Source organism: Micropterus salmoides, unplaced genomic scaffold (genome assembly GCF_014851395.1).
Source record: "Micropterus salmoides isolate LMB-PRFRI ecotype aquatic unplaced genomic scaffold, ASM1485139v1 Ms_hic_scaffold_3, whole genome shotgun sequence".
Lineage (NCBI taxonomy): Eukaryota > Metazoa > Chordata > Actinopteri > Centrarchiformes > Centrarchidae > Micropterus > Micropterus salmoides.
Window position 1 is genome coordinate 5,976,367 of NW_024042261.1, and position 21,160 is coordinate 5,997,526.

Here is a 21,160-nt window from a genome sequence, read left to right on the forward strand (position 1 = left end):
GGAGCCTATCCCAGCTGACATTGGGCGAAAGGCGGGGTACACCCTGGACAGGTCGCCAGTCCATCGCAGGGCCCTTATTATTATTATCTACTTTCAAAACAGTTTTGTTTTTTTACTGGATATCAAATTTGTGGAAACATGCTGAGATTTTATTCAGCACAGCCTTAAATATGATGCAGACACAATTTTTTTTTAAATAACCTTCAGCCTGTTATTAGTAGTTTTCCATCATCGTTGAAACTTATCCTTTATCATGTCTCACTACAGAAGGACTGACTCCAAATTTGTTTGCTTTAATCTTAATAGTTGGAGTTCAGATTGTAGCCACAATCTGCCAAAAATGACCTTTTGGTTTGTCTGAAGGCTTTGCTCAGATAAAACAGCACATAATATAGTATTTCCAGCTCTGCCTACAGCATCTGCAAATGTGCTGACATTGGACCCACCTGGCCCGCCTGGCTGACTAGGGCTGAGCTTATGAGACACTTCATCAACCTGCCTACTGTATCTGTTTTTTCCCCACTATAATCTGTTTCTCTCCAATGGTCTTGTTTCACTCATCTCCACAGGGGAGTGACTCTAAGATGGTTCAGTAACAGCCAACAGCCCCCTTTGATACCAAGGGAAATTCATTCCTCGTCTGATTTAGCTGCTTGCCAACACATGCTAACTAGCTAGTTCCTCATCTGGTTCTAGTCTGTGTCTCCATTCGGTCCCAGAGGAAGGGATAATTGCTGTACAAAGAGCAAGTGTATCCCTTCCCACTTTGAGTGCTAACAGCTAGTGTGAGAAAAGTCTCATTAGCAGGCTAATTGAGGTATACATCAAAAAGAGCAGTGTGTCGCTAACAGGTTAGCGGCATGGTAAGGGGTGTACAATGGTGGCGTGGGGGTGGGTATTGATATGCAGACAGGCAGTCTGCTTGCCCGCCCTCTCCTCATTTAAGACCATATATCTCAATTTGGATGACAAGGTATCTCCTTCTGGCTTGTGGCGCGACACGCTGGCTCTTAGTGCTGACGTCCAGAGACATGGAAACAAAAAAGGGGGGGGAATAGCATTAAAGTGTAATGGCTTTTGTTTATAAGAAAGATAAGAGTGTAATAGCGCTGACCAACTGGTCCCTGTTCCAAATTTGCTCTCTTACGGTAACTTGGTGTATCACGTTAATCCTGTTGCCTATCACTGGGTGTATGATTAAGACCTTTCACAGAAATTAGGCAGTAAATTGTTTAGATAGCGACATTAGGTCGTACCTCTGAGTGTTCATGTGTTTTTGTCAGCCATCAGACATGATCTTTCAGACCCCCCTCCCCACCGGCAGATCAATAGGCCCTGTTTGGACTACCACTAAGAACTCCACAACTGCAGTGATTAGAAAACACATTAGTGTTGATCAATTAGGCGCCAAACGCCTCACTTAATAATTGATGACTCTTTACGCGCGCACACACGCACACACAAATGTAGGCGGACACACTCACACATACTGTAGGCAGCAGACTCTGTTAGTGTGCCTGGCCAAGTGGCAAAGAGAGACAGTGGGTGATCCTCAGACCCAACAAACGCAAGGCGCCACGCTGTATTGACAGGGCCGCCTCGTCTGAATGCCTGATTAGGCTCTCCGGGGCCCCTTTGGCGCTTACACACACACAGTCACATGCACTGGACTCCATTAGGCAAAGACAGTGTAGTAGGTGAGATAGACTCCACTTAAGCAGCACTATCCATTTCCCTCAATCGAGCCACAGAGGTGTGTTTGAGCCAGACACCCTGGCTGGGCCTTAAGCGGACACAGAGGAGCCTCACACACACATACACATGCACACACGGGTGTCTCTTGTGGCTACAGTGCTACAAGTCATCAGCACTACAAGTTATCAGCAGGCATCAACTGAACATGGTGCACACACACATGCACTTGGCAGCTCTTCTCTTCATCTTCATTGAAGATGCAAAGACTTCAAATTTAGTAAACTACAAAGTACAATAAATCACTTACTTTCAGAATAGATTACTTGGGAATGTATAATATATGATGGATTTTTGCCAGAAATATTTTTTCTTTGTTCTTCTAGACTTTAAAGACAGGCCTGACAATGGTGGGTAAAGTTGTCACCCAGTTGGCAGGCACTCTACCCGCAGGCACTCCGGACGAGGAGGGCGCACCTCACAGTGCGAGCCGTCGTAGCCCTCACAACCCTGGTGTGGTCACCATCATTGACACACACAGTGTTGGCGAAGGACAGGTCAGTCAAGTTTTTCTACAGTTTTTTTGGTGCTGTTAATGATTTTATAATTCTGGCTTTTTTAAATTGTCATTGACACCACATTGTTCACCTTTTTGGACATTAAGAAAGGATGAAGGCCCCTCAGTATCAGGAGTCATAAAAAGTCATGCAATTTTACATGGCAACAGTCAGTCATGATACAACAATTCATATAATATCAGTACTACACACAACACAGCTATATACACACATTTAAATGACTTTTTGCAGTAAATGTGTACAAACCACTCTATGTTTTCATTTCTGTAATACTTGATTTGGATTATTTGGATATTTCTTGTAATACTTGATTGATTGTGGGTGTCATTGGTAGGATGTGGGGAGCAGATAAGGGCAAAATTGTTTCCCATCTTTTACTTTCAAAATGAAATATAAAATTTTACAGCACACACTGGAAATGTGAAGTAATAACATATTGGTCTATAGTTTTGTTTGTAAGTCTGTAAATGTGTTTGGCTTTTAGCTTATGGATGAAATACTTTTTATTGAGTTCACATCCTTGCCCTTTCTTTTCAAATTCTTTCCATTGTCTGCTTTTATTTGCTAGAAACTGTTGCAAATTACACCTGCCATTAATTACATTACATTTAGCTGACGCTTTTATCCAAACCTTAATATTGCTATATATGTCAGAGGTTTGCAGTCTCTCCAGACCGCCGACCTACAGCCGATTTATTATTCAGAATTACAACCTCGTGACGGAGCGTTTCTATTTTACCCCGTGCAGCCTTTGTAGCATTTACTGTACTAGTTTAGTGGCCCAGGGTTTCTGGCCCAGGAAACTCACTGACAAATCGCATGTGCTCCAATCGTCTCATGTGACGCTGCTCAGCCTATCAAACTTGCGCATTCCGATGCTTGCGAGTTGAGTCCGCGAGATTCACCAGAGACGTTTTGGAAACGCACACGAATTGAGGAGACGAAAGGGAAAAGACATTTCACATGGCTTTTAATCAAGAATGTACAGATTTTTACATGTAGGCCTACGTTCCTCCCACGGGCAGTTCAACACCAGAATATCTCAAGGTCTCCAGTGCTAGCTGGCAGGACAAACTAGAGCTCACGTTTCTCACTGAGCAAGAGACAGTAGGTTTATAAGAGGGAATGAATGAGAAGAGGAGGCGTTACAGCTGTGTTGAGTGTTTATTATAAAATTGGTTAAGACTAAACTTCATCACTTTTTATTTCATTTTTTCAAAAAAATTAGGCGCTTTATTTTAGTTTACTGAAATTTAGAATATATTATTTAGAGTGGTTATTATTTATTATTCGTCCAGTTTGATGTCAAAACTGACAGGATATATTAGTTATATTCTTGAAGTATTATTTAATTTGACTACAAACAAATGTTGATACAACTATATGTTATGGTACTGAATGATAACGCAAGTTAGTCGTTTTGATGTTCTGGACCTTTGCTTTGGGAAATTTTCTCTAACTGGACCTCTTTGAATTCTGATTGACTACCCCTGAACTAGGGGTTAAGTGTCTTGCTCAGGGACACATTTGTCCAGGATTTCTCACACCAAAGGCATGTCTTATGCACTGCACCATCACCACCCCTAATTGACAAAGTCTTCATCCAAGTTGAACAATTTTGTACCTTTTCACTTATGCTTGGCCTTAAATCAATATGTCAGGAAAACAAGGAAATATGTAAAGCAGAATTTAAGGAGTTAGGAAAAGAGCAACAATTTTAATGCAAAATGTTGTCTCTGTATTGAGAAAGAAAATATATGCAGTATTACACCAAAGTAAATAAATGTCAACCAGATTTAGGTCATTAACTTGAGAAGTTACAGCAGTCCAAATGAGGTGTTAATGAGGTCTTTTCATTTCATTGTCACAGAGAATGTAGGTCATACTCTGGGGGTTCGAGGGTCATAACATGTTCTTCTACCAACTTAGCTGTAGGCAGAGGCAGTACTTGGAAGATAGGCATGGAAGATGTCGGGTGGTTCTGGCATCATCATCTCCCCTACAGTGATGCGTAAGGCCTAGCCGTCTCTGGTTTCACCCAGACTACTGAATTGTAGTTTAAAACTGGTTAGGTTCTTGTAAACTTGACAGCCTCCCTTCCCGCATACTGACAAACCCTCCGGTTAACACTGGTCGGAGCTCATTCAGTGTTCCCCTTTTGGATCCTGCATGGTGGTTAACCAGAAACTGTTGGTGACTGGTGACCTTCATTGTTTAATAGAAAGTCAGCTTTACCGGCTAGATCTCTAAATTCTTACCTTTCCCCCCAACTGGGCCCTTTTATATACATAATGCACACACACACCGAAGATTAAATTGGCACCAATTTGTTCTTGGCATTTTGCTTCTCTGGTCTTGTCATGTACGACCCAGGTAAACATAACTTTGGCCTCTGCGGCTTCGTGGGAAACAGGAAAATCTCCCAGGTTGGCTTTTTTCCCCCTGTGGTTTAGACACACTCAGTCCCATTCACCTCACTCTGCACAACTTGCTGAAAGGTGTGACTTAGGTTTGCTGCATATTTTAACAGCCAAGCTTTTAGCCACAGCCCTGTCTGTTTTAGAAGCCCTGGTAGGAGAAACGCTCTGTAAACAGTCAGCTGTTCGCCTGTAACCTCACATAAAACTCAAGGTTAAACGAGTGCACCATATGTCAAATAAGGTCTTAACATTCAGTTTTGCCATTTTATGGGTGGTTTGGGAGGTGAGCCAAAAGTTAGTTTCAAGTCATATATATTTTTCTATTATGTTTTTCATATTTATTGTAAGTTGTTGGTAGGGATAGGCGAAATTGCAGAAAAAACATGTTATTACAGAAATGATATAAATGGTAAATGGCTACATTTATACAGCTCAAAGTACTATACAAGGATTTTGCTGCTCATGCACACATTCACGCACATACCCACTCACCAATGGAAGTGAGCTACCACGCAGAGTGCTGGCCAACCATTGGGAGCAATTTAGGCTTCAGTGTTACGCAGAAGGACACTTTGACATGTGGATAAGAGGAGCCACAGCCACCCCATTCATAATAATGAGAGAAAATCCTGAACGAAGCTAATATTATATGCAGCAACAAAAAACACTCAGGCGCAATGTCTGTCTATCAGTTTGGTTATTTGGACTTGAAATTAGCTTTCGCACTCTCCTCATGTTATAATTGGCTCTCCTCCCATCTGAACTTAGTGCCTTTTACTAGAGATGGAGACATTTGATCCTGTTGCCCTCTTACACTGCTTACAGATTGTAGTGGGTTGTTTTAGAGCTTACTTTTTTAAGACCAGATTATTCAACAATACCAGAATCATTCTCTTACTCGTTAACAAAGGAGCAGGTAGCAACATTACTTTCCCTTTGATCCATGCTTGTTGCACCTGTACATAGACATGACCGACCCAACTACATCGACAAGAAAGGCCATCTCTGCATCCATTTTATCATCAGAAGGGAAACAGAGGTAAGCATGGAGGGATTAAACACCAACAATCCCAGCCACATGGCTCTTCTCTGCCAAGCATCCTTTAAGCCAGTGTACAAGCGTTAGGATTATAAACTGGAAGAACTCCGTACCCGCATCTGTTTCCAATGGGATGTCCAATGTCCTTTTGTTTCACTGAAACTTGGCTCACTGCAACACAAGGGGAATAAACACACTGGATTACTGCTACACGCCATTCAAAAATGGCTACCTGCTGAGGTCGAAGTGTGTAAACAAACTACAACGCACTAGCGACGCGTGAGGTCTTGAAATGGTCAGGCCAATCAGAGGCTGCCATACAGTCTGCACGACAGGGCTTAATGTGGAGCCATGTCCCAGGTCACCGCCATCGATGACACAGATGACATCAATGGATTCAGTGAGTCTGTGGTGGATTTCATTTGTAAAACTACAAAAGCAACTGTACTGAAACCTACAGTTAAATCAGTTCACATTTAGAAACAATGGATTAACAGACCTATCCGGAATGCCATAAAGATACGAACTGCAACCTGTGGCTCAGGGCTGAAGTCTGGAAACATGGACAGTTATTAAACAGCAGTCTACAATGTAAGAGCAGTAAATAAGGCAAAAAGGGACTATGGGAAGAAAGTGGAAGAAATAGAACCCCCACTCCTGCACACACACAAACAAGAGCCTTGTCAAGAGCTGATGCATCTCTAGCAAATGAGCCAACAAGCAAAAACAGATGAAGCACAGGTTAATGGGTGGGTGGATGCACCCTTCACACCTGTCACCCTTTCTGGACATGACGTCAGGAGGGCTTTCAAGCATGGGCACACCAAGAAAGTGTAGTGGAAATGATATTCCTGGTGAGGGGTTGAGCAAAGAATTGAGTAACAACCAACCGTTGTCTTTGAAGAATTTATTTAACAAAAGAGAATAAACAGAGAAGTACTAAAACATATACAGCTGGTCCAAAGACCTGCCGCCTAGGGCGTCATTGGGTGTCTGGCCCCGAGCAAAGGGATGCATTATCATTTAGACAGTCTAGGTTTCTATGTTTTGGGCAACAGAGATCCTCTCTGGGCTTTGAATGAGCATTCCATGAAAGGAGAGGAACAACAAGAGAGGAACACCAAAACAATCTCACAGCTCTGACCTAAACCCTAGTAAATGTGGACAGACTAACATAAGGAGTATAGGAGAGGAAAGGTTAAGGATAAAAACACAATACATAATAATGATAGTAAAAGAACATACATAAAAGATTAAATGTAAGAGGACACAATTTTCTGCCATAACAGAAAGCAGCAAGACCAGATGTTATAGTGGCTGGGTCCTCAAACTGCGTGCTGACCAACCAGTGGCGGTGTTCACAATTATAGTCAACTTGTCCCTGGCTTAGTCTGTTGTACCTGCTTGCCTCAAGAAGTCCAGTTTCATTCCTGTGCCCAAGAAACCAGCCTGCATAAATGACTAACACTCAGTGGTACTCATTTCTATAGTGATGAAGTGCTTTGAACGGCTGGTTCAGGACTACATATGCTCCTCACTACCCAGCACACTGTACCCGCTACAGTTTGCCTACCGTCCCAACCAATCAATGCAAGTTGCCATAGCACACACTCTCCACACCACCTTATCTGATCCGGACAAGAAAAGAAACCTATTTTACATTGCTGTTCATTGGCTATCACTACTAATAGCATTTAACACCATAGTTCCTTCCAGGCTTGTCACAAAGCTGAAGGACCTGGGATTAAACATCCAACTGTGTATGTGGATTTTTGACTTCCTGACGGGCAGACCACAGGTGGTGTGGGTGGGAGGACACACCTCTTCCATCCTCATCCTTGACAGTAGAGCACCCCAGGGCTGCGTTTTGAGCCCCCTGCTATACTCCCTGTACGCATACGACTGTATAGCCATTTTCAACTCCAACACAACCATCAAGTTTGCTGACGACACAGCTGTGGCAGGCCTGATCACACATAACAGTGAAAAGACCTATCTGAGGGAAGTAGAGGACCTGACCTGTTGTTGTCAGGATAACAAACTTCTCCTGAATGTCAGCAAGACTAAGGAGCTGATAGTAGACTTGGGATAGAAGCAGGGAAGGGACTATGTCCCCTTAAATATCAACTGTTCTTTGGTGGAAGGGGTGGACAGATTCAAGTACTTTTGTGTCCACTTCACCGAGGACCTGACTTGAGTGCTGCATACTGACTCAGTGGTGAAAAAGGTAGGGCAGAGACTGTTTCACTGCTTGAAGAAATTCCGGGTATCCCATCAGATTCTGAGGAATTTCTACCCTTGCACCATCAGGAGTGTCCTGATAGGGAACATCACTGCCTGGTACAGAAACAGTGCCGAACAGGACCACAAGGCCCTGGTAAAGAGTGGTTTGTTCAGCTGAACATACTGTAGGAGGTGCTCTGCCCTGCCTAAACAATATTTACACCAGGCGCTGCAAGAATAAGGCTAGGAGAATTGGTACCGTATATTTCAGGTTAGTACTGAGGTTCAGGAAGAGCTTCTACTCTCAGGCTGCTAGGATAATACATGAGGACAATCATACATGTATTTATAGCTGGTAATTATTGATGTGGAACGGTAATTATCAAAAGGCAAGCAGCCATCAAAATGTTAAAGAATAATAATTAAATGCCAAAAAATAAAATAAAATAGTGGTATACTTTTTTAACCACATTATTCTACACAAGCCCACCCAGGTGCATATACATGGATACAGAAAAAAATACATACCCAATATCTGGGTCTAACCCTGTTATGGTTTGAACCATGTCAGTGGCCCTCAACAGGATCTCCGCTTAATCTCTAAAGAAATGCTAAAAGCTTTTATCCCCTTAATTTCTCAGCCATTCCAGACCATGATTAATCACACGGCAGTAGCTGTCACATTTTTAATGAGGCGTGTTAGCATACATAGTACAGTTTATCAGTGATGTAGTCACCACACAAACACTCACTGCCTTCTCCTTCTCTCCTACACCATGACTCTAGCTGCGCTGTAGCAAGTGTGTTGTCTTATAAGCTGGACCTAAGCCTTCAGAAGCAGGCCTGCACTCTGTCACCAGTCGACACACTGTAACCGTACACTGGTCATAAACACTGACTCGGTCAGGCAGGCAGGGAGGGGAGAGCTAGGAGTGGAGGATTAATGGATGGCGAAGGGAGGTTTGGGAGGGTCGGGGGGGTGATTTTTTAGAAAAATGGGGAAAAGGCAGGAATATGATAGAGGTGAGTTCCTATGTCAGTGGGGCAGTGCAGGATATTCCCATATCTTCCAGCCTTTGAAATTCCTTATTTAGAACTGCAGGCACACACACTCTCCCCTGTGTAACGGGCTTGGTTCTCTGGAGGACACCCTTGTTTCAAAGGGCTCCAGCAGGATTCCCTCACAGAACAACATTGTCTGCCTGCACCATAATAAAAGTGATCTGCTTCATGTCACCAGCCTCTTTCTTTCTGTTCTCCCCCCTTTTTTTCTTTTCTTTTCCTGCTTATTTTTTTGCTTGTAGTCTGAGACGAAGCCCTTAGTTTTTAGAGGCTGTTTCTTGTTTGGACTAGTTCCTTTTTAAAATGCTCAGCGAGCCTTCCTGACATCGTTAATGCAACACTGGGGCCTTTAACCCTGTGTATATGTTCTCTCTCTGTCGCACACACATATATACTTGTGCACAAAGTGGCCTCATGTCTGGGCTTAGTCTCTCTTTGTGACTAAAGGGCTTTTCTGCCAGCTCCTGGTCTCTGTTCAGCTTTGTCAGATTCGCCCCAGTCTTGGTAACATACTTCATACAGAGATTTAAGAGCAGCCTCTAGTTGTGCAAAGTGACTTATAATTTCATTTTCTTAGGCAAGTTTCAGAAGTACAGGCTATAGCTAGATGTGATGCCAGTTTCTGCCTGTTTACGGGAAAACCCACTGTCATAGGGTATTTTCAAAGCCACATGTGAGAAGCCACATTATTGCCATTAAGTAAATTTGTCTATATTGTTGTCTCTGTTGTTGGACCATATACTATCCACATTGGTCTCAGTACAGCTACTTACTGAAGCACTAGCACTAATAGAATATAGCTCAGATTTTATGATAATGATTTCTTTGATGCACTATAATGAGAGAGATTTTAAAGAAAAGTTAAAGTTTCTTTGTTTCTTTCTTATCAGGTAATATGCTAATTATTTGCTATCCACAAGAGGGCAATGGCACATTCTGAAATGAGTTTTAACTTCAAGATATTTCACTGTGGGGTGATGTCAAAGAACACTGCTGAGTGTGGTGATGATATCAGACCAAACCAAAATGTGAAGAGAAATCCTTGAGCAGGGGAAAGTCCCGATGTGAGTTCAATGTTCTCATTGTTAGAAAATGAATTTCTTTGTGTGTGTGTGTGGTGGTGTGTGCGTGTGTGCGTGTGTATATATACTCCAGGTTTTGGTGAGTGAGGACTCGGACGGAGAGGGAGTGGTGGCTCACTTCCCAGCCCATGACAAACCCATATCCTGCATGCAATTCAACCCCAGTGGTAAGACACACTCGCACACTTACATTCACTTATGCACGCACACACATTTTTTTTTGAGGAAGGAGCTCTGGAGTACTGTATAAAAGTTCGGAAGACATAGAAAGAAGGAAAGAGCTGCACTTCCATTCAAGTGTAACATGGTGGGTTTTTGGCTCACATGTGGCCACCTCATCTTGTCTCTTAGACAGAGCTGGACCATCATAGTGTTTGTATTCATATTGTACACAATGCAGATGGGTTTAGCCACAGTTTCCCCAACACATGCCTTTACACCAACCTCAAGACACGGCAACACATGCAAATACACACACACACACACACGCGCGCACACACACACACACCCTAGTCCTAAAATTCTAAATTTGATCGATTTTCTTTGTAAAGATCCTGGTCACCTTGGTTTAAAGAGAGACTGAAAGAAGCCTACAGTGTTAATCCATACCCAACCCTAATCAGTATAAAAAGTCTATTAATTTGGGTTAAAAAATCTATATAACCATGTGTGGTTAATTAACAAGAAGAGTTATGGAAGGCTATGACTAAGGATCATAAGTCTCTTTTTCTTGCATTGGATAACTATTTATAATGACAAAGGCCTTAACAATCATTGAACAAACCTATAAAAATAAAAACACTGTAAATGGGCATTTTTGAAGTTGGATGAAAAGATATTGGCATATTTTTAGGTATGACAATGCTAGGCTAAACATGCTTTAGTAAAGGCTTATTTCATGAAGTTTTGTTTGATAAATGGTGTTTGTGTTTGGTGAAGCAGGTGAACTGTGCCACATTTATTCAGTATTCCTAACCTTCCCAACCTGGGTCATCTTTTAACATATTTTAGTTTTGACATACAGTTTTATTACATTGTCGCTGCTGGTAGTATGTTGGACTTAAGTTATAATGGAAACGGATCCCTCCAGAAGAATCTTGTGTCAGTCAGGTTGTTTTCAGGCTTAGCTTCATCTCAGCCTTAACAAGTTTTAGGGTCAGCTAGACAAAAGCATTGTTTTCTACAAAATCTCAGCATTTCCCAGTACTAATTTACTGGGACTAGGGCTCCAGGATTAATCAAACTGCAATCGTGATGTTGTCATGTACAATTACATATCGACAAAAACTGTGCGATTTAATAAAACAAAGAAAGTGACGCTCTCTTCTGTGTGCGCTACAGTCTGCTCATTATCTCCGCCCACATTGGGGTCTTGCATGTGCCCCTAAAACAAATAAGCCTACGTGCATTGAGAAAAATGTTTTATGAGCAGTGTGCTAGTAACTTTCAACAACCTTCGGTGGCATCGTCACAGTCATTACACAGCTGACCTGGTACAGCGGGGAGGGGGCGCGCCCAAAGCTAAAGTAGCTACTTCTTATAAGATTACTCAAGGAATCAATGAAATAACCTCTAGAATACTCGATTACTGAAATCATCGTTAGCTGCAGCCCTGGCGCTCATCACTTCTCCACACCATTCGTGACCATATTTGCTGTCCCGTTTTTCACTACCCTCTCCTGGTTTTCTCCTAAACCGCAGTAGGCTATGTTTAATGTTACAGTAGTTGAGTTACGCTGCTGACAAACTTGATTGTAGATTTATTTCTGAAACAGTTCAGCAGTTCTAGCTAACGGTCCTCTCATTCCTCCCTACTTCATCGCTTCTAAATATTCTCTAACATCACTTACAGCAGCTTACGCTGCACATTGCTTTAGTCTACAAAGTTATCTAGCTCCTCTTTCAAATGTGAAACCTTAGTGTGAAATCTCAAAGTTGCAGGTTGTAGACAGTTGTGTAGTATTAGATGCGTTCAACAGCAGTATCATAGACGGCATGTTTTAAATTTAGACAAATAGTGGTTGAGAAGTAGTTTCTCATAGCTTTGGATAGAATTTAAAGAGTGCTGGTAAAGAGATAAAGTAGATGTGAATATGCTACAAGTGGTCATTATGGCCGATTATGTGTAAAGTAAAATACACATGCTTATTCTTTCTGTTTATAGATTTTTGAAAACAATGCATATTCCAGCAGCAAATATTTATTGATGTTCAGTTGTTTACATGTTCAGTTATTGATACTGTAATCTATTTTATTAACATAATCCATTCAGGAAAAGGTATTATATGCCCATGTACTTAACAGCTTTTCATATCAGTGTAGTTTATGCAGCAAAGGCATATGCTATCCAAATCATTTTGAAATCTAAATATTGGCTTACGAAGATGCTCTTTTTCACTTTAATATCTGCATCGGTCCCCAAAAACCAATATGTGTCAGGCTCTAGTCGATTGCAAGGAATTGGTTGTTTTGTAGGTTTTCCTCTTTCACAACATTTCCACCAGAGTTTCTGTTCGGCAGGGTTCTGTGCCTTGTCGGTCAATAGACATGCTGCCACTCAAGTGGCAACAAGGCCATTGAGACAACTGGGGGAAGAAAAAATAAAAGGGTTTTACTTTTGATGCTGCATGAATCAGTGTACGTATCTTATACTCCCTTCTCCACATATTATTTTACTCTGGCATCTAATTTCCCACTTTGTTAGCATTGCTGATCTCTACCCCAAAAAGAAGTGGACAGTAGATGCTTTGTAAGTGTGAACAGGCTACCTCATCAGTCTGTTTGTGCAAAGTGTCAGCTTGGGTATGTTCCTGTTCCTCCTATGGTGTGTGTAAGTGTGTGTTTATGTATTTTATTCTGTGTGTGTTGTGTGTGCATGTGCAGTTAATAAAGGAGCTGCTGAGAGATGGCTCTAACCCCGTGACCTCCAAGCCCCAAGAATCCTTCACTTACCTAGACTTATGACTAAACTCAGCAGCTCTGTCTGAGCAGGAACTGGATAATATTGCAAACAAAGACAGACGGTTGTTGAGTCTCCACCTACTCCCACACTAGCCTTACCAAAAATCACATACAAAACACAACCTTAACACAAACTTGCTTAATGAATAAGACATATTTTTATCTTTAACAGTACTACTCCTTTCAGTAGGAAGTAGACATGATATCTAATCTACATTTATTCACTGAAAGAGAAGGCGAAAAGTTCACTAAAAGTGAACATTGATTTGAGAACAGCTTGAAGGAATTTCTTCAAATTTGGCTCAAAGGATCAACTGATTTGGTGATCAAAGGTCAAGGTTACTGTGACCTTTTAAAAAAATGATTTTGTCATAACTGAAGTTGGTTACTTTTAGAATCGGGCAATTCTAGATTTCACACAGACGTTGACTGGGACCCCACAGTATGTAAACAATAATTAGCACAGTACGGGCTTTCCTCCATCTCATTCTTTCTGCCTTTCACTTCCTGCCTTATTCTGAATTTTGATTATCATCTGAATCACGTGACGGCAAGCAACATATTGGAGCACGCCTAGCCAATAGTGATCGAGTGAGTGAGTGAATGAGTGTCACCTACAGCTAAAAATGCCAGGAGAAATCAAAAGCACCACGTTTTGTGTAGCTTGACTCTATAAGAATCCATATTTTAGTAAGCAAGTTCCTGATTAACCAATACATGGTAAATATTCAATGGAGTGTACTTGCATAGCACCTTTTTAGCCTTCTGACGACTCAAAGTGCTTTACACTACATGTCACATTCACCTAGCATTTTGGGGTTCAGTATCTTGCCCAAGTACACTTTTGATATGCAGAGAGCCTGAGATCGAACTGCCAACCTTCTGATTAGTGGGTGACCCTACGTACATCTGTTATAATCCTTCATTAATCAGTGTATCTTCAGTCCACAGTGTATATTCACTGGAATTATATATAAATATATATAATCAATATAGTGATAACTTCCATTAGATGTAAAATACACTATGTACCTTTTGTTCAGTTTCTTCCGATATCACTACATGTATGAGGCTGGACAGACATGGGTGTAAACTGCAACTTGACTGGTTGGTGGAGGCATACAACCATGGGGAGGTAGTTCTAGTTTTCCTTTAACATCCAAGCTAGGTTTCTACAAAAGTGCTTCCTCAACATAGCACAGCACAGTACACGTTGTTCAGTGTACTTGTAAATGCAGAGTGAGGCAGCCAACAGAATCCCCAGTGACCCTTTCCACAGGGCACCATCAACTTTCAAATTCCAAACACACTTTTAATCTTTCTGACTCATTTACTGTGAGCCAAATCTAAAGGGCTAATAAATGTTTAAATTACAACTGAAAACAGCACCAGGAGTGTAGCCAAAAAATCTAGATTTCCTCCCATTTTTCATTGCAGCAAGGGTGTGTAATGAGTTTAGGAGGAATCTTCACACAAGCATAACTTGAAACTCCTGTTTTCCACTGTTGTGATTGCTGTTCTACTTTTATCATTGTTTATTCTTTTATTCATTTTCCTTTCTGCTGCCTGCTGTGGAGTGTCCCATAATGAGAGGCCTCTTGATTTGATCAGAGCCCAAATCCTGAGTGACGGGTTCATTGGTCTGGGTCTAAGTGAACTCTTTCCAAAGAGTTCAGGGAAGCGGCTTTTACTGAACTACCTTCCTGGCCCTACTGAGGCTCCCTTCACAGTGGTCAAGCTCAACATGGCAGAAACAAGAAAGATAGACTTAGCAGGAAACAATGATATGACTCAAACGGAGCCTGGAAAGCCCAGAAGTTTTGGCTGGGAAGAGTTATGTAAGAAACCCCAGTGGCTTGTGTGTGTTGGCGGCTCTACAGAGGGCGGACCAGTGGCCGCCAGTTCTTGGTGTGGCGGTTGGCGCTTCGGTGGATCTGTGGATCTATTCCTAGTGGTGTAATTAGAGGGACGCAGATGAAGTGCAGTGGCAAAGCGCTCTCTTTAACAGCTGCAATGTGTGTGTGCTTGTTTTCTTTCACGTCTCGTCCTCTTCACTCGTCCTTAACGATCCTTGACTTGATTATTAGGTACAATGCCAAGGTCAAAATACACTCATGTTATGATGGCAGAGAGATTGTCCAGCAGCTTGTGCATTACTTTTGACTGTGACTGGCACTAGATGGAGTGATTGATCCAGCAACTGCAAGTCACCAGCAACTTCTCTATATTGTCTCTAACCTCTTTCTCTTGAGTCCTACTCAGTCTGATAAAGATCACACCACCATGTGTACATATTCATTACAAGTTTTAGTCCTGCTTTTATGGTTGGTGGAAAACAGAAAATATTAGAGACATTATACACACACACACACGAGATATATATATGTATATATATGTATATGTGTGTATATATATATATATATATATATATATATATATATATATATATATATATATATATATATATATATATATATATATATACTCATTTTTTATTAAGTAAAAAATTTTTAATCACAACTGACAATGTATTATTGAACATTGCTGTCACATTTACATAAAGAAGTTTGTGTGCAAAAGGGGCTTTAAAGCAAGATTATGTAAGAAAACTCTTTTTCTCTTCCTCTCTTCATCTTTTTCACGGCCTCTGCCCTGATATCCATAATGAGAATTCCGAGCTAGCTTCTTCCAAGGAACTTACATTGTACATACTAATGCTTTTTGTGTTATTCTCATTGTTTGCTTGCTGAAAAGTTTTGTTGGTGTGTTGTGATGCCACTAAGAATTACGTTGTTCTTGCAATCGATGTCCTGCTCATTATTTTAATCTTACATAGTCCCACTTCCAAGTGCTACTCTTCGAAGAGGCAATCATAGAGAATCATCAAAATGATTTTGAAGCTGTTATTTTGAAATAATACTACATAATGTTGTTTTAAACTGCAAAATATAATGTTACTTAGCTCCCAAAAAAGTCGGGTATGGATGTTCTGATCTCTGCAAGGATAAAACCGAATTAGTCAGCCGTCTTGTGTTCTATACTTTGACTATGAATTGTATTAAAACTGGATGCAGGTACACTCTTGTGCTGTGAAGAATCTCAATTCAAATTAAATTCAAGTCAGCTTTATTGGCATGAATGTATAACAGCAATATTGCCAAAGCTACAAATAAATGACATAAGAACAATTAATTTCATTAAAGTAAATTACAAATGAAGAATGAATGAAGAATCTCTATCATTAAGTTTTTCAGGCTCATAAAACACAGCAGGCTATCACAGAATCAGAACTTTGATTTTTGTGCAGTCGTCTAAATGTTTGGAATATGGAAGTTCTGAATACCCCATCAAAGCCAGGAGTAATGGCAGATGAATCAAGACTGAATCTTTCCCCACACGGAACTGTCCCATAAACCAGATCCCTGGTTTAGTAACAGGCTGGTCTAATGAATAGCCTGGCCCGTTGAGCCTGACCATTGAGGCAGCTGTGCCGTGAAGGCTGCTCTCCATGGTGTAATAACTCTGTCTCTCCATCTTACTGATGTGTGAAAGAAACCAGGCCGTCGCCGAAAAACCCTGGACCCACACGCACATGTTGAACACGAGGGGAATTCCCACATGCATGCAGCATCACTCAGCCACACGTTTATAGCCACACATTTAGAATGGATTGAGTTGTGTCTTCACACTAAGATAGTAATTAGCACTCACTGCCGGCTCAGATGTGATTTACAACAGCTACTCTGCAGGGCTCTCTCTGTAGTATTTTGACTGGGGATAAGATGGGTTGCTCCTTCTAACAACAAAGCAGTATATACAGTAAAGTTATATTGTTTAATTTATGAAACCTTCACTGCACAACTTTTGTCTCCCCCTTCTGACAATGAGTGTAATTACACTTTCTACGTGCTTATGATGTACAGGCTCTGCCATGCTGTCACTACGGTTGCTTCCTCCTTCAGCTCTGGCAAACCGATCGTTGCTGGTTGGCGTAAAACACATCACTACCGGTGCGCCAGCGTGGGAACGTCGCCACAGACACCAGATTTTAAAACACCAGAGTACTACGAATACAGAGAGATTTACATGGCATTTATAGGCTTTATCATTGTTGTGTAGACTCATTTGGCAAGGGCTTTAATGTAACCAACATTCATTTATATGTAGAAGTCCTGCACTCCAACTTTAAATTAAAGCGAGGCTCAGCTTAGTTGGCATACGACATACAACTGAAACCTCTGAAACAATTTCATCAAATAATATAACAAACTTCAACATATCGAAAAGAATTTGCTTTATTATAGGTTCTCTTTCTAAACAAACATCCTAAGATACACAAAGCATTGTTCTTCATTGATCTGTATTTCTATGTTTTTAAACAAAAGTAGCTTAAGCATGTCATGTGATATGCTACTTCAGTAGCCTTTAGGAACAAATATTGCTGGAACCACTACAGGAAATTGCAGATAAACATTTAAGATCCAGGAATTAACATTATAGACACTACCAATTTGGCCACAATATAAGTGACCATACACAGTCTAGCCATATACTAGGTTTCGACTTAGTTTTGTTTTTTATTATTTACTAGTATTTGTTTGATCAGTAAACTCAAATGGAGATATGGACCCTCAGCCAAAATTGGGATGTAATATCTGGGATCAGATCATATAACTGATCAAACAGTGGCAGTAAGAAAGTCTTTCCTGCGCTGAACAGGTGGACATGTTAAAGACATATTTTAGGCAAGTCATATTGGTTAAATGTTGCATTAGAGAAACTTGTTAGTCCCACCCACTGCATTCATCTGACTTGAGGCAATTAAATTATTCAACATCTCAACTACAAGAACAGGTGAACTCAATATATTTCTTGAGTTTCTGCAAGTTAACCCAGGGCTGACCAGAAGCGATGAATTGCCCTGAATATCAAGTTTTGCTTTTATTTTGTTGCCTGTGTAGATGTCTGTAATTGCACAATACAGCTGATCAATACAGCTAAGGAACATTATGGTGCAAAATAATGCACTGCTAGACTGTCTGACGCTGGTTATCCTAAACAACCCAAAACTTATGAAATGTTATATATGCCAACTTGAGAAAGTTCAATTAACAGCCAAACAAAGGGAAGTACATCCTGCTACTACTAGCACCCTATGTCCAAGAGGTGATGATATCCATCTGATGAGAGGGAGAAACACTGCCAATTTCCAGATTAAAAAAACTGAATATTGAAGGCAGATTGCTTACTCAGTATAACATGGCAGACGTGAGGCTTCAAGAAAAATATTCACATAAAATTAAGAATAGAATTGAATCTGTAAAGAAGTGGTTACATGGCTAAGGAGAGTAATTGGATTGGCCAGTGACCATGACACAGGACCTCTACTTGGCTGAGAAAGACACACCCGAGTCCCCCCATGCCAGATGCTCAGTAACACACCAGACACCTCAGCAGTGTGGAGTCATTCACAGCCCACACAGTGTGGTAAAACCCAGGTCATTTGTAACTTCCCTATGGTATGTGTGTAGGTGGGTGGCTTGGTGGGGAAGAAGTGAGTTGCTAAGTTTTTGCTCCCATGAGTTGAGCACTAGTTTGTTTGTACTGGCAACAGTGACCATGGAAAGGAGTAAGAGATCTTGATGTGCAATTTTATTTAATTCGTAATTCTATTCATTTAAATTAAACACATAAAAGCATTTAACATATTAACATATTTAGACTTAAAGTGTAAAATCTGCCAGTGTACTGTTTATTACACTCACAATGCAAAGGTGTTGGATAGATTAAACAACATACTGACAATGTTGCTATTCCCACAACTATACAGGCAGTAAATTCTAAGGGAAAGAGCAGTGGGCTCCTGGAGCCTCCTGGAACAGTGCTGGGTTTTGAGGCAACTGTAGCATAGTGGCCCTGCGACCCTGTACATAGGATAAGCGGTTGACGATGGATGGATGGATGTAGCATAGTGGCCACACTTGGTATTGCAGGATCAGATGACGTGCACTGGCCCAAATATATTTTTTGCCATACATAATCATAGGTGTCATTTACGCTGGGGACATGTCTCCACCAAAGCATAATTTGTTGATGAAATGAAATGAAAAGGTCTTTAGAAAGGTTAATTTGCACATTGAGAAAACACGCAATGCAAATAAAATATAGACGAAACAAATTGTCCAAAAAAGTAACTTAAGCTTAAAAGAAAAACAAAGCTACTGATTATAAAACATGCAGCACCAGTCAGTAACTTTGTTTCTTTTTGGCCACGTTTTCCGTTCTCTCCCTGTGAACATCACAGAAGAGGAGGGAAGACTAAATGTGTAAACATATGTGTTGACTCAGCAGGGATGATTACATGAGAGAATTTGATCTACAGGAGAAACAGATCTGAATGCAGCACAGAATGACTGAGAGCGGCACTGCTTTATGTCACCTGCCAGCTGAATGTTGTGTTTCCTTTTACATAAATACAAACATACAGGAAATGAATTGCTTAAAGATCAAAATTTCCTGGGGGAGTTCCCCCTCACACCCCTGCTCATATATCTCAGCATTGAAGATATCTTTAAAACAATGTTTAAGGATCTTTTGGTCTCGTTGTCGTGAACCTAATATCGCGTATCGTGATGTCCCGCAGGCTTAGTGTCTCTACACACCCCTAATCTTCCCATTTTATTTTGACATTTGTTCTATCAAAGTGTAATCTTGTCCTTATTGTAACACTAAAAGAACAATCAGGAGGCCATCAAAAAAGGATGTGGGATATTTATCCTCCTATACACTAGATATCTCATCACACTCTGGTCAGTTCATGTTGAGATATTTTGCTATGAACCAATATATTACATAAACAGATGAACAGACAAACTGACCATCATCCTTAGCTCCTACTGTTCTGTATCAGCAATTACAACAATGTCATTATTGTGCATACTTCTTTATATCCAAAAGAAAATCCTAGCACCAGTTGCATGACTGGCAGACCCTCCTGCTACTCAGTCTGCATGCATGTCCATGTTGCAGTTTACATTTCTGCTTATGACTAACGATCCTGAAAGAAGTTGCCTGATGGTCCATGGCGCTGCTAGTTTGACAGAGAGAAACAAGATATTGTATGTGCCTATGTTATAATCAAGAAATACTGATTTTGCTATTCAAGAACTGTATTTATTACACTTAAACCTAAATTCTAATGAACTAAACTTGCTCATGCAGCCTTAAAAGGAATGGATGGTCTCACTTCTTCTACTGTCACGCACACAGCCCCTTCCAGTATCTTTCTTTTATATCAAAAGACAATCAGAGCACTGTGAATTTTTTTTACTCACGACCAGCAGCTGTGAATGTTCAAAGGGCTTTCATTAGTTAACACAACTGAAGAGAACTCTGAGAAGTTTAAAGGAGGCCGTGTAAATGCAAGGAGCTTACCTCTCCAGCCTCACTGTCTGCTTGTTTGCTCAGAAAGGGGATTAAATGCTGATGACAGTCCCAAATTCTTTATCAGGAGATTGTGGACGGGAGCAATTTGTTTTGGGGCTTTTCAAACATGGCATTAAAAGAAGGTTGGTGTTAAAGTTCTCCCTAAGCTGCTGTGAGAACATGTTTGTCCCATGTTGGAAAACCACATGAAGAAAACAAAGTAAAAGTAATAGGATTCACTGGGAATTGGGATTAGTGGCAGTAAATTGGGGTTGTGGCTTTGGCAGATGAACTCTTTCAGGTGAAGTAGGAACAGAGGCTTCCATGACACTTTCCCGTCCTCATGCAGCCCATTCATCCTGTGGTGCACACATTGGACAGCCTTCTGACAAAATGAAAAACTCTCTCTTTTAAACAATTCCTGCAGGAAGTGTGCAAATATGTAAATGCTCCATAAAAACAAATTGCAGTAGTGTGTTTTCCACTTAAGGTGATGAAAGAACAAGCCTGGAGCTCTGCCTTGAGAACAGTCACGCTTTGTGAACTTGACCGCTACGGTGCCTGCCCCTTGTGTGTCGGCACGACTTTAAAGCCAGGCGGGTTTTGCCCTGTTAAAAGAGCCGGCGTTCCAGCATAGTAATATCAAACTAGTGGCAGCTTCTAAGCTAGGTTAGACAC

General features: G+C 41.0%; 1 protein-coding gene across 3 annotated transcripts in view; it reads left to right on the forward strand.

Annotated features, from left to right (window-relative positions):
- The window catches only part of bcas3 (BCAS3 microtubule associated cell migration factor), a 344,304-nt gene that overhangs the window by 47,997 nt on the left and 275,147 nt on the right, over nucleotides 1–21,160 (forward strand). For all 3 annotated transcript variants that reach the window (XM_038692467.1, XM_038692465.1, XM_038692466.1), the window contains exons 12-13: nucleotides 2,079–2,249; nucleotides 10,170–10,263. In XM_038692467.1, the coding sequence (XP_038548395.1) occupies nucleotides 2,079–2,249; nucleotides 10,170–10,263 (265 nt within the window). The remainder of the gene's footprint in view (nucleotides 1–2,078; nucleotides 2,250–10,169; nucleotides 10,264–21,160) is intronic.